Below are 12,661 nucleotides of genomic sequence, written 5' to 3' on the forward strand. Positions count from 1 at the left end.
CGTTTTTCTTTTTAAGAGAAAGAAAATGACAAAGCAATCCACTGAGTGAAAACCAAGTTGTATTTGCAGATCAAATGGTCATGTAAGGAGGAACCTATTCCAAAATCACAACTACTTCTCCAAATAGGCAATCTTAAGAGCAAAAGATTCTATTTCATTATAACCAAGAAAGGTAGGCAGCAAGGGCATACAGCCTTCTGTAGTGATAGAAGTTGCAGTAGATATATGAAACTCTTTTTAAAGATTTTTTAATTGATTTTTTAAGAGAGAAAGGAAGAGAGAGAGACAAAGAGAAACATCGATACAAGAGTGAAACATTGATCTGCCCTCTTCAGGCCCCCTCCTGGAGATTGAGCCAGCAACCCAGGATTGTGCCCTGGCTAGGAATTGAACTGGCAACCTTGTGCTGCACGGGATGATGCTCAACCCAAGCCACCAGCCAGGTCTGACACTTTCATTTTCAGTGTAAAAGGGCTTATGATATTAAAAAGTGTTATTGCTACACTAGAGGCCCAGTGCACAGATTCATGCACCAGTGGGGTCCCTCAGCCTGGCCTGTGCCCTCGCAATCCGGGATCCCTCAGGGGATGTTGGAGAGCCAGTTTCGGCCCTATCCCCGCAGGGCAGGCCGAGGGACCCCACTGGTGCACGCATCCGTGCATCAGGCCCCTAAGTATGCATATAAGGTCTTTAGTTAATCTCTTCCTGCCCTCCCCTCTCCCTTTCCCTATGAGATTAATCATTCTGTTCCATGTTTCCATGCTTGTACATTGAGCGTCTCTATGGTGGTTATTGTGCATCATAGCTTCTAGCCGGTTGGCTGGTCACTTAGGCATATATGTGTATGTGTGTGTGTGTGTGTGTATAATATTTTATTGGCTGGCTTGCAATGAAGCTTCCCCACAGCTCCACTAGTAAATGGCCCCATTGTGATTATTTATAAATCAGTTTTATTGTCAGTGCTGGGCTAATCAAAGATCAGCTCATGCCTAAAAGCGTGACTAAAAAATAATGCACTGTTGCATAATAGGATTTGTGAAACTTTTGTCATGCTATTTTTATCCGTATACAATATTCAACCACCTCACATTGAAAAGAACAACTTAAAATAAGGTGCTAATCCTGGGCCACATTTATACAAACAAAAAGCATCAAAGGGAATGCTGTTCTTGGTTTACTTGCACTGAAAATACATCAATGCTTATTAATTTGGAACAAAGATCCTATGAGTAAACAGTCACTTTTAAACAAGCCCCCAAACTATTTGTAGCCCTTCAAATATCAAGAACTTAAGGCATGCACTCTGTCTATAAAACTGTTTCTGGAACATTTTTCAGACATCTAGACTAGAGAATAGTCTGAAATAGCAACAGGCATAGAAGCGTTCTCCACTTAAAGAGAAAATAGGAACTTTATGTCTATTAACTCTGACATATTGCTATTTTCACGGAACCTAGAGTGATGAAAGCACATAATCTTTCTCAGATAATACCGGGAGGCTCATTAAAGATATGACTAAGATGATCAGCACAGTACTTTTGAGTTATGCAAATACACAAAGCAATCTTTGAAGCAGCATTACTTTATCTCAAAGAGCATCAGCCAATGCTACAAAATAGCAAAACCCAGAAGTGGCAGAAATCACTCCCTTCCTAAGTGCTGGGCTAGAGATCCTATGAGAGTAGCACAGCCAGTCCAGCCTCTTCCAGAGGACCAGAAATGTGGGCTATTTCCACTGCACTATGGACAAGATGAGGCTCTATGATGCATCATGGAGTTGAATGCTAAGAGAGCCTCAGGGTCCCTGATGGGGCCCTCCATGCTGGGCAGCTCTACCTGGTTCGAAGCTCCGTAGGCAGGTGGTTTCAGGAGGAAGAGAGCATGGTTATTTTCCTTGCTCATTCCTCTTAGAATTCTCCAACCCGGGTCCCCCGACACCCTTGGTCATTCTGAACCAACAGATTCGGAATGGAGGAGAGCTTGGCTAGCTGCCTGTTCAACCCACAACTCAGTCTGCCCATCAGGATAGTCTAACCACAAACTGCATCAGGATATGCATGACTCTCAAGCTAAAGAAGTACAAGATGAGGGTTTGGGTTATTTTTCACTTTTATTCCAATGGATCCTGTAAGTGTACGCAGCCTAATGAATCCCCCCATCAGCTCTCCCTTGCTGGTGGTGCACTTAGATTTTAGAGGTGCCCTGGGGTCACACCATCAGATAAGCCGCGGTGCCACTTGCCCACATGAGACTGAATGAGAAGAGAACAGAGATCTTTTTGGTACAAAACATTTTAATAACGTATCTTTGGATAAATGCAATTGTCTTCTCCCCTAATTTCCTAGATCAGGCACTTGAAAATGAGAAATATCAGGAATGGACAACCCGGTCCATTAAAATTCATTGGATTTGCTTTCCTAAGAAAATACAAACAGTGTGGGAGAAAATGGCATTTAGTGTTTGCCAACGGAGTTAGTAAGACTGATAATGACTAAAATATCTTTAATGTGCTAGAGCTTGATTCACAGATGCAGAAGTTAGAGAAATTTCATTTGTTGTAAATTAGCTTTTTCTTATATTCTGTATTTATGATTAAGTAGTTTCTTTAGTTTGAAATGGTTTGATTAATATCACCCTTTTTGGGAAAAACTTTTGATAGTCTCTGGCCTGGCCTAGGTACCTCACCTGTTCATTTGAATATTAGTTATGGCTTCAATAGCTGACGGATAGTTTGGTTCTACAAGGAACCACTTTAGGTTCTTATCTAAAGCTAGTAGGGCGAATATAACCTAAGTGGGTCAAATTCAATTTAAAAATCTTACTTGTGCTAGTCAAAAGGCAGTCAAAGGCAACTTGGTCTATAGCCTGGGAGGTCTGGGCCAGATCTCACGCTGTCACACCATCAGCATGAACAGACATGGCACTGGGGAGGGCTGCAGTGCCTGGGCAGCAGGGCTGCAGAGCCTGCCCCACGAGGCCGGCCTTTCTGTGGAGTCCTGCTTCAGAGCAGCTTCCCACAGTGCCCACCCCTGATCCCAGTTTCTCTGTAAAGATGTTTGACTCAGCAGCAGCCCAGGGGAGTGGGAATAAGGCATGATGTGAGAGAACCACTCCTGTCTCCTGTGACAGCAAAGGTTGGCAACATTGTCTAGAAGCCTGAGCAAGTCTAGTTTCTGCAACTATCTCACAGTCATTCCTTTAACAGCAAAACTAAACTACTCTGAAAAAGAATACATTTTGAAATCCTTTGCCAGATCTATAAAAAGGAAAAAAAAGATTTCAACAATTAAAAAAAATCCTTTAAAAACATTGTATCAACAACCTTCTTAAGAAATAAGAAACACTTGGTTTAAGACACTTGGTGACTTCCTTATATCATGCATCAGGGATGGATACACACTGACATTTTACTGCTGAAATCTACTTGGTAACAATGGTAGAAAGAGTTCTGTCAACAAGGTAATTGTTCTGGAAAGAAGAGTTACAGCTTTTTCCAAAATGTCAAAAGAATAAGGATGTAAACATACATTACTTGAAATAGTAATGCAACAATATTAATTCAGTTAAATAAATAAAAGTGGCAACAACTTTATGGCAATTTTTAAACACAAAAATGTAGCTCAACGATATCTTAAAATATATAACTGCTCCAAACAGAAGCAGTCATACTTAGCACAAACCAAGAGCATGAAGCAGAGTGCTGGGAGACGAAGCAGCTCCACGCCTGACCTTGTTCATCTATGAACAGAAATGCCGATGGGTCTTCTGGTCCGAAACAGTCGCCAAGAAGGGAGAGGCAGCTGCACTAAACACCAGGCGTAAGGCTGTCTTTTGTCAGTTTTCTTTTTTCTTCAAGTGTGCGCTTAAATATTTTCTTTAGGGTATTGTAAACTATTGGTCCATTTTCAGAATCAAAATTAACCTGGTGACAAAGAAAATTTACATTCAGGACACTGTAACAAGAATTTTAACAGTCTATTTTTGGAGAGAAGAAATGGGATGGGGGAAAAATAACACTTATTAGCAAAATCATATATAAAAAATTTTAAATTAATGAACTTTTTAAAATCCTCACCCGAAGATATTTTCCCACTGATTTTTAGAGAGTGGAAGAGAGAAGGAAAGACAGAAAAAAATGGTGAGTTGAGAGAAACACATTGATTAGTTGCCTCCTGTATGTGCTCTGACCCAGGGCCCGGGCCAGGGCGGAGCCTGAAACCCAGACATGTGGCCTTGACTGGAATTGAACCCGGGACCTTTCAGTCCGTAGGCCACACTCTATCCACCAAGCCAAACTGGTCAGGGAAAAATTATACATAAATTTAAAAGCATATAAAATATGCTAGGCCAGTGTGTCTCAGTGGCTGAATGGCGACCTAGGAACCAGGAGGTCACAGCTCAATTCCTGGTCAGGGCGCAGGCCCAGGTTGAGGCCTTGATCTCCAGTGTGGGGAGTGCAGGAGGCAGCTGATCAATAATTCTCTCTCATCATTGATGTTTCTCTCTCTCTCTCCCTCTCCCTTCCTGTCTGAAATCAATAAAAATATATTTTAAAAAAGTATACACAATACATTTCACACATTCATTTTAATTACATATTAGAATTGCCAATTACATCAATGACAAAATGATCAATGAAAACCCAAGACTTAAATCTAGTGCCTGTATATATAGTCTACTTAGACACTGTGAGGAAGCTGACTGAGTGTGCAGTGTGTTTTGGAGCCAGAACCTGGTCAGTGACATATAATATATAAGAGCAAGGACTCCTCATGAAAACAATGTGCACTAGCTACGTGTTGCACAGGGGTGACCTGAACAGGAGCCTGGCCTCCCACCTGCCAGCCATGCAGCCTCGGGTCATCCCTGACCTCTCTGTAAGAGGGAGGCCGCAATGCCCATCTCCTCAGGTTTCCGTGAATACTAAATATGAGAGCCTGACATGTAGCAGTTTCCTTGGTGGGAAGGCACCATGTACACATGCAAACTGTCTGCCCAAGTTCCCTGTACTGCAGGGTTAGGAGTGATGCAGGATGGAGAACAAGAGCAATGACCATGCTTCCCCACCTCCTCCCAAAGAAACATGTGACTCCTGGGACAGGATCAGACCCCTTGGCCAGGGCTCCCTCCTCCTGCACCTGGAGGGAGGGAGGGCTATCTCCTTGTGAAGGGCTGGGAAGCGTCTGGGGTTTCACTCTGCTCACATACTAACATCTGCTGGCCTGGGGACACTGGAAGGAGACACTAGACTGCTGGGCCAGAGACTAACAACATTGTAACTTGAACAACATAATCACACGTGGGTTCCTTTGCTCCAGGTCACAAGGGGGCGATGCGGAGGGCACAGGTGGATGCTGCACAAGCAGGGCATTTGCATCATAGTCGAGGATCCCAAGTTGGGGCTGCAGCAAGCCCAGAGCTCTGCGTGAGGGGAGACATGGCCTTTTCTACCTGGGAAGCCCAGGACAGACTGCTCCTGTGGTTGTGCACAGGGAGACCCAGGGACTCTCCTAACATTTTTATAGACAGATTTGGACAACTGGTATAGTTAACTCTTCACTAGTATCCCCCTAAAAGGCCAAAAGAAGTTGTAAAGAAATTTGGAGAGGCCAATATTAAGTATTATTTTCAGTTAAGTCAGACACTTATTTTTATCTTAACCATTCATTATATTGTCTATCATATTTGCAGAAACTTACTAACATTAATAACATTATTAACAATCTGCACTGTTTACTTTGGTAAACACCAAACCACAACCTTCCCCACACAAGTAGCTTCTTGGTCTATAAAGGCCTATGAAAATGTAATAAAACTGATGTAGAGGATCATGTGATTGGAGTTTGAGCTGCTGACTCTGGGAACCTAGTGCCATGAAGCTACAGATGGGGAACAAGAAAGCCTGCTGGAATAGTATCACTTTAGAAAGAGCACAGGCGGAGGGGACTGGTGAATGGTACAGATAATGACTGGTATCATCACTAGTGTTTACTGCAGCCACCTTCATTGAAAAGCTGGGTTCTTTGCTTAATGACATTTTCGTATTATAAGTGAGAAGTACCAAAAAATTAACTGAATGGGCAAGGGAAACCTTTTCACTTGGCAGGCCCCCGACTCTTCTTCAGCCAGGAAAGACTGCTGTAAGCCAGAAGGATGTGCAGAGAAAGGAAACGTTTTTTTACTCTCTGCTTAGGATTTGCCAACTAGGACATACTACCGAATCGTCAGTGCATTCTCACTAGATGATTTCTTGTTCAAACCCAAGGTAGAACTGGCTCAACAACAAGATTCTCTGACTCCTACTGGCACATCATTTAAAATACTTTTTCAATACCCAACTGTTTCTCTTTATAAAAGCTCTTTGTTTCAATGTTCTCCTACAACCCCCCCCCCCCCCCCAGGTCAGCTTTTTCTAATATCACTGTTAGAAAATGGGTAATTTTAGCTAAAAGTCTGCAACTATTTTCAAGAAATGTCTAACACATTTCCCTGCGGAAGAGCCATAGCGAATAGTTTTATTTTAGAGGAGGCAGCTGACCTCTGAATTCTAACTTGCAAAGATCATGCTGCTGTGTCTGAAGGAGGGAGAGCACCACTCACCTTTGTGAAAGCTTGGATGGCGTGGGCCAGGACAGCTTCCTCCACATCCACGGGAACCGGCTGCAGGCTCACCAGGCAGTGCAACACACAGAGGATAGTCTGGTGCTGGCCCTGTTTTGTTTTTTTCAGAAATTGAAATCAAACAAGTTTTTTTGAAAAATGCCTCAAGAAATAAACTGAAAGCAAGTGGAGAGCAAGGAACTGGCATGTGACCAAGTGCTTTTAACACCCCCCCACCACACTCTCTACCAAGGGCTCTGCCAGTGTTTACTGTCATGTGTCTGAATGCTTTTAGGAGCTGCTTAGCTATTACATGAAGCACAATTTCAAATGAAATGTTTTCCTTGAAGTGAACTGAAGGGATGATCCACTCGGTTTCCGGACACAATGGCATCAGTTGGGCTGTGTATGCTGACATGTCACGGCAACCAGGGACCTGCTCGCCCTGCTGCCTGCAGACCCTGGGGAGCACGGAGGGGTGTCAAGAGAGACGGGCAGACCCCGAGAAGCATGGGAACTTTAGGAGGTCTCTGACAAAACCTCCGGACTTGATTCCTGGGGCCGTGCACTTAGAGAAACAAAGGAGAAGCCTCGCCCTGCCCAGTGAGCTCCAGTGCACACAGCCCTCAGAGCCACTGGCTGCACCTGGACATCTGCTCAGACACAGAAACACCCAGGCACACAAGATCACAACAGTGACGCTGACAGAAGTAAGCCCCTGAAATGATGCCAACACCTACCCATGGGCATGGAGTGAGTGACGATGGAAGCACACGATGTGCCAGAACAGTGAGCTTGAGTCCTGCTCCCACACAGGCTGTGGGCCTGGGGCAGTATGTCACTTTCCCTTTTCAGTAAAACGGGTCCTCTACCTTTCAGGGCCAAAGGGGTGAACAAAGGTGAACACAGAATCTACATCTCAGCAAGGGCCTGGCCTGCCACCACCCAAAAGGGTAACTGCCTCTCTCAACAGCTCTCCAGCCTCATCTCTGTAATTTCCCTGCTGAGAAACCAGCAGAAGAGGACTCCCAATACAGGAAACATCTCATCTTAAAGCTGTGCGTCATACCACTGAGTGTTTGCCTGTCTGCGTTCACCAGCAGTAGTGCAGATGTGGAAATGAGACACATGGCAGCACAATAGGTAATGCAAGGCTGATTATGAGATAGCAGTTTCCTAAAATAAAAACAAAGCCTATTTTTAAATAAAAATGTAATATTTCTCTATGGTTAAAAATATTAAATTGTAAAAAGGATCTATTGTACAATGACAAGTCAGTCTCCTTCCCTCCCTCCCTAGATCTATTGTCTTCCTAGTACATTCCCTAAGGCAATCACCATTGCTATCTATTGGGGGGTCTTGTTTTCCTTCTATAGTCTTCTACCTTTTATACAAGGACTACATACATATATATGTGACACACTTCCCTTTCACAGAAAATACAAATGAGTGCATATTCCAACCTACCTCACGGCTCTTCACATTATACACTTATTCTATCTAATAAAAGAGTAATATGCAAATTAACCATCACTCCGCTATACACAAACCACACCCACTACCAATCAGGAGTGAGTATGCAAATTAACCCAACCAAGATGGCTGTGGCTATGGAGAAAGGAGGTTTGTGTTTCCCCAGCAATGGAAGAAGCCAAGCTTTCCACATACCCTGGCCGCCCCAGGCCTCCACTCAAGAATACAAAGTTTTCGACTGAAACTGGTTTGGCTCAGTGGATAGAGCTATGGCCTGCGAACTGAAGGGTCCCAGGTTTGATTCCAGGCAACGGCATGTACCTTGGTTGCGGGCACATCCCCAGTGGGGATTGTGCAAGAGGCAGCTGATCGATGTTTCTAACTATCTCTCTCCCTTCCTCTCTGTAAAAAAAAAAAAAGAAAAAGAAAAAGAAAAATCAATATATTTAACAAATATTAAGATGATCAATTTAAACCCAAATATATCAATAATACATTGAGTATGAATAGATCAAAATAAATAGTTAAAAGAAATGGTTGTCAGACTGTCAGATTAAATATAAACCACTCAATCCTATAAAAAAGATTAATTATAAATAAATGAGATTGAGACTAAAAGGATGGTAAAATTATATATGCCATGCAAAAACTAACAAAAAGAAAGCTGGTGTTATCTTCACTACTATAACACAAAGCAGACTTTATGACAAGAAGCATTACTAAACAGACATAAAGATGGACATTTTATGATGATAAAAGTAGGTCTAAAAAGAAAATACAATAATTCTAAATTTGAAAGAATCTAAAAACATGATCTCAAAATACATTAAGAAAAAAAAAACTGGCAAAATAAAAGAAATAGGAAAATCCACATCATGGAGACTTTAACACATCCTTCTCAGTAACTATAGAAAAAGCAAATACGCCATCAATAAGGATATAGATTCTAACACGATTAACAAATGACCGAATGGACATTGTGCCCAGCTAGTGTCAAACACACATTCTTTTCAAGCACCACAGAATGTGTTTATCAAATTGTCCAAAGTCTGAGACAAAAATCTACTTTCAAATTCAAATTTAAGAAAATTTAAATAATATAGGTTATTTCTTGACTAACCACAGTGGAATTAAGCTGATAATTAATACCAAAAAGATAATTAGCCAACATCCTTCTAAATAGTTCATAGGTTAAAGAAGTTAATGAAAGTGAGAAATCTCTGAAATGAATGACAATAATTTTTTTAAATACTATATATCCATTTTTACAGATGAATAACTTAACACCACACTTACAAGAGCTTTTATGGCTTTAAATGTGCATATTAGAAAAATGAGAAAGGCTCAAAATTAATTATCAGAACTGATCTTAAGAAATTAGAAAGGGACATTAAATTAAAAGCAAAGGAAGGTGAAGAAAGGAAAACATAAAGATCAGAAATTAATTTAATGAAAAGCAACCAGATGAGAGAATCCTTGACAGGCCTAATGAAATTAATAAGCCCCCCACCAAGACCAAGAAAAAAGGCAAAAACAAGAATAAAAAAGGACATCAACTGCAGTGCCTACAAACATTAAAATACAATAAGTGGATATTAACAACTTTATGCTGATATAATTGAAATGATAAATCAATTGAACTAATTCCTAGAAAAACATAACTTAGCAAAAGTATTAAGAGTGTCAGTAGTCCTATATCCTTAGAGAAATTGAATATAGCCTGATATTTTTTCATGCAGTAATTTATTACAAGCATTTCCTTATGTCATTAAATATACTTGTTCAGTGATAGAGGACATTTATTAGTTATGACTGGGGTTTCATAAACTTTACTAATTCTTAACAACATGACATTTGGTTAATTATATAACCTCTTAAGGCCACAATTTTGTTAAAAATACTAACCTCACAGATGGAATATCACATTTACTTAGTACAATGTTTAAAAGAATACAAAGTTTTCATCATAGAAGATAAATAAATCCCAACAAAAATTGTGGCAGCCACGAAGCTGGAAAGAGCAGAAGGCTTGAGTTTCCCCTGGTGATGAAAGAACCCAAGCTTCTCCAGCCCTGGCCTGCCTTGGCCTCCTCTCGAGGCTACAACGTTTCAATTATGGAAGATAAATCCCAGATACCAGGGCCTATGCTTGGGTCTCCGGGGACATGATCGGCCTGCAAACTACCACAGACCCCTTTCTCAGGCCTCCCCACATCCTAAGGGAACCCCAACCCTGATCCAGCACACCCTTCAGGGCAAACCAGCCCCCCCCCCCCCCCCTCCCCAATGCACCAGGCCTCTATCCTAATAAAATAGTAATATGCAAATTGACCACCACTTCAACACAAAAGATGGCTGCCCCCATGTGGGCAAAGATCCTGCCCCCATGTGGACACAAGATGGTCACCACAAGATAGCCAGCAGGGGAAAGCCCTTAGGAGGGACTAAGCCTGTAAGGGAGGGAAGTCAGGGATGACCAGGCCAGCAGAGGAGGGAAGTTGGGGGCAACCAGGCCTGCAGGGAAGGGCAGCTGGGCGAGGGGGAGAGGGGAGAGGGGGAACAAGACCTGCAGGGGAGAGCAGTTGGGGGGACCAGGCCTGCAGAGGAGGACAGTTAGGGGCAAACAGGCTGGCAGGGGAGTAGTTAGGAATCAATCAGGCCGTCAGGGGAGTGATTAGGGGATGATCAAGCTGGCAGGCAGAAGTGCTTAGGAGCAATCAGGAAGGCAGGCAGGCAAGCAGTTGGGAGCCAGCAGTCCTGGATTGTGAGAGGGATGTCCAAATTCCTGTTTAGGCCCGATTCTGGTGGTAGGATGGGGCCTAAACGGGCATTTGGACATCCCTCAAGGGTTCCCAGATTGGAGAGAGTGCAGGCTGGGCTGAGGGACACACTTCTGTGCATGAATTCCATGTACTGGGCCTCTAGTGGTAAATAAGTGGAGATGAATACTTGAAAGTGAAAATGGTTGATTATAACATATTCCCACAGTGTTAGAGTATTACCTGTCCATCAAGTTAACATTTATGAAAATGTTACAATAAACATGGAAATATACCAGTTATAATTTTGAGCAAAAATGAAGCATAAAGTTGTATATGAAATGATTTTTACCAAGTTAACATATGTGGTAATAAGTCTGAAAGACGTGAAAATGTTTAAAGTGGTTCTCTTGGGATTATGGGCATTTCTTTTTATTTTTATATCTTCTAAATGTTAATACTGGGTATTACTAGGAAAAACTTAAACATAGAAACTTAAAATTAGACCCAGATATGGGGTTCTGTGTTAATTTCCTTTATACATACATACACACACACACACACACACACACACACACACACACACACACACATATATATATCTATATCTATATCTATATCTATATCTCGTATTTTTCGGACCATAAGACGCACTTTCCCCCCCCCCCCAGAAGTGGGGGGAAAAAGTCCCTGCGTCTTATGGTCCAAATACAGCCTACACATATACTTAAAAAAAAAAAAAGTTTTTTTACTTGCCCGGCTCTGTGTGGTCTCTGTGTGCTTGCCCGGCTCTAAAATGGTTCTAAATGCTGCTGTTTACTTTACAGGGTTGATTACATGTGTTTATGACTGTGATGTTGGGTTTTAATGCAAATATTTTAGGACACTATTTGTTTCAGAATCTTTTTTTCTTCATTTCCCTTCTCTAAAAACTGGTGCGTCTTATGGTCCGGAGCGTCTTATAGTCCGAAAAATACGATATTTATTTATTTATTTATTTATTTATTTATTTATTTATTTAATGTGTGAACTTATGTAATCAACTAGAGGCCTGGTGCACAAAATTCATGCACTGGGTTGGGGGGTGGTGCCCCTCAGCCAGACTGCCCCCTCTCACAGTCCGGGAGCCCTCAGGGGATGTCCTACTGGCAGCTTAAGCCCACTCCCTGCAGGGAGGGGGCCTAAGCTGCAGTCTAGCCTCCCTCTGTAGGCGGCGACCGGGCTGATCACCCCGCTGCTGCTGCCACTACTGGCAGTCCCTTCACCATGAAAAAATGACAACTTTCGTCAGGCATTTTCAAGATGCTTCTTTCATAGGATATGACATTTCTTTCTTTTTTTATCCTCACCTGAGGATATTTTTCCATTGATTTTTAGAAAGCATGGGAGAGGGAAAGACAGAAACATCAATGTGAGAAGGACACTTTGGTTGCCTCCTGCATGAGCACTGACCTGGGCCTTGGCCAGGGAGGAGCCTGCAACCTATGTATATGCTCTTGATCAGAACTAAACCCAGACCCTGTGATCTGCAGGCTGAGGCTCTATCCACTGAGCAAAACTGGCTAGGGCAGGATATGACATTTCTTAGCTCTTCCAGCAGCAGACCTTCATTTTTTCCTCCAGGAGTGAGGTAGAAAAACCCTAGATCTCCTTCTTGATTTATTACCCAAGTTACCAAGACCACTGCGAGTGTTGTACCAGGAGTTTAACCAATGAGCAGTCAGAAAAGGTTTCCTCTGCAGCTCACGTGCGGAGGCTGGCCCTGTCTCCGCTCTGGGGCTGTTCAGGCTACCGCGGCACCTGTGGCTCGCTTCACCTCTCACAGTCCC

The 12,661-nt window shown here is 42.4% G+C and overlaps 1 protein-coding gene across 9 annotated transcripts in view; it reads right to left on the reverse strand.

Moving 5' to 3' along the window:
• Positions 1-2,096: 2,096 nt before the first annotated feature.
• PTPDC1 (protein tyrosine phosphatase domain containing 1) overlaps positions 2,097-12,661 on the reverse strand; it is a 73,108-nt gene continuing 62,543 nt past the window's right edge. For 6 of the 9 annotated variants that reach the window (XM_036437674.2, XM_036437669.2, XM_045581664.1 and 3 more), the window contains 2 exons: positions 6,601-6,711; positions 2,097-3,922 (listed from right to left, as the gene is read on the reverse strand). In XM_036437674.2, the coding sequence (XP_036293567.1) occupies positions 3,806-3,922; positions 6,601-6,711 (228 nt within the window). In that variant the 3' untranslated portion in view covers positions 2,097-3,805. Of the gene's footprint in view, positions 3,923-4,496; positions 5,797-6,600; positions 6,712-12,661 lie in introns of those variants that run through there. The other 3 variants (XM_045581662.1, XM_036437668.2, XM_036437672.2) reach the window with 3 other exon arrangements.

The sequence above is a fragment of the Pipistrellus kuhlii genome, unplaced genomic scaffold (genome assembly GCF_014108245.1).
Source record: "Pipistrellus kuhlii isolate mPipKuh1 unplaced genomic scaffold, mPipKuh1.p scaffold_m20_p_149, whole genome shotgun sequence".
NCBI lineage: Eukaryota > Metazoa > Chordata > Mammalia > Chiroptera > Vespertilionidae > Pipistrellus > Pipistrellus kuhlii.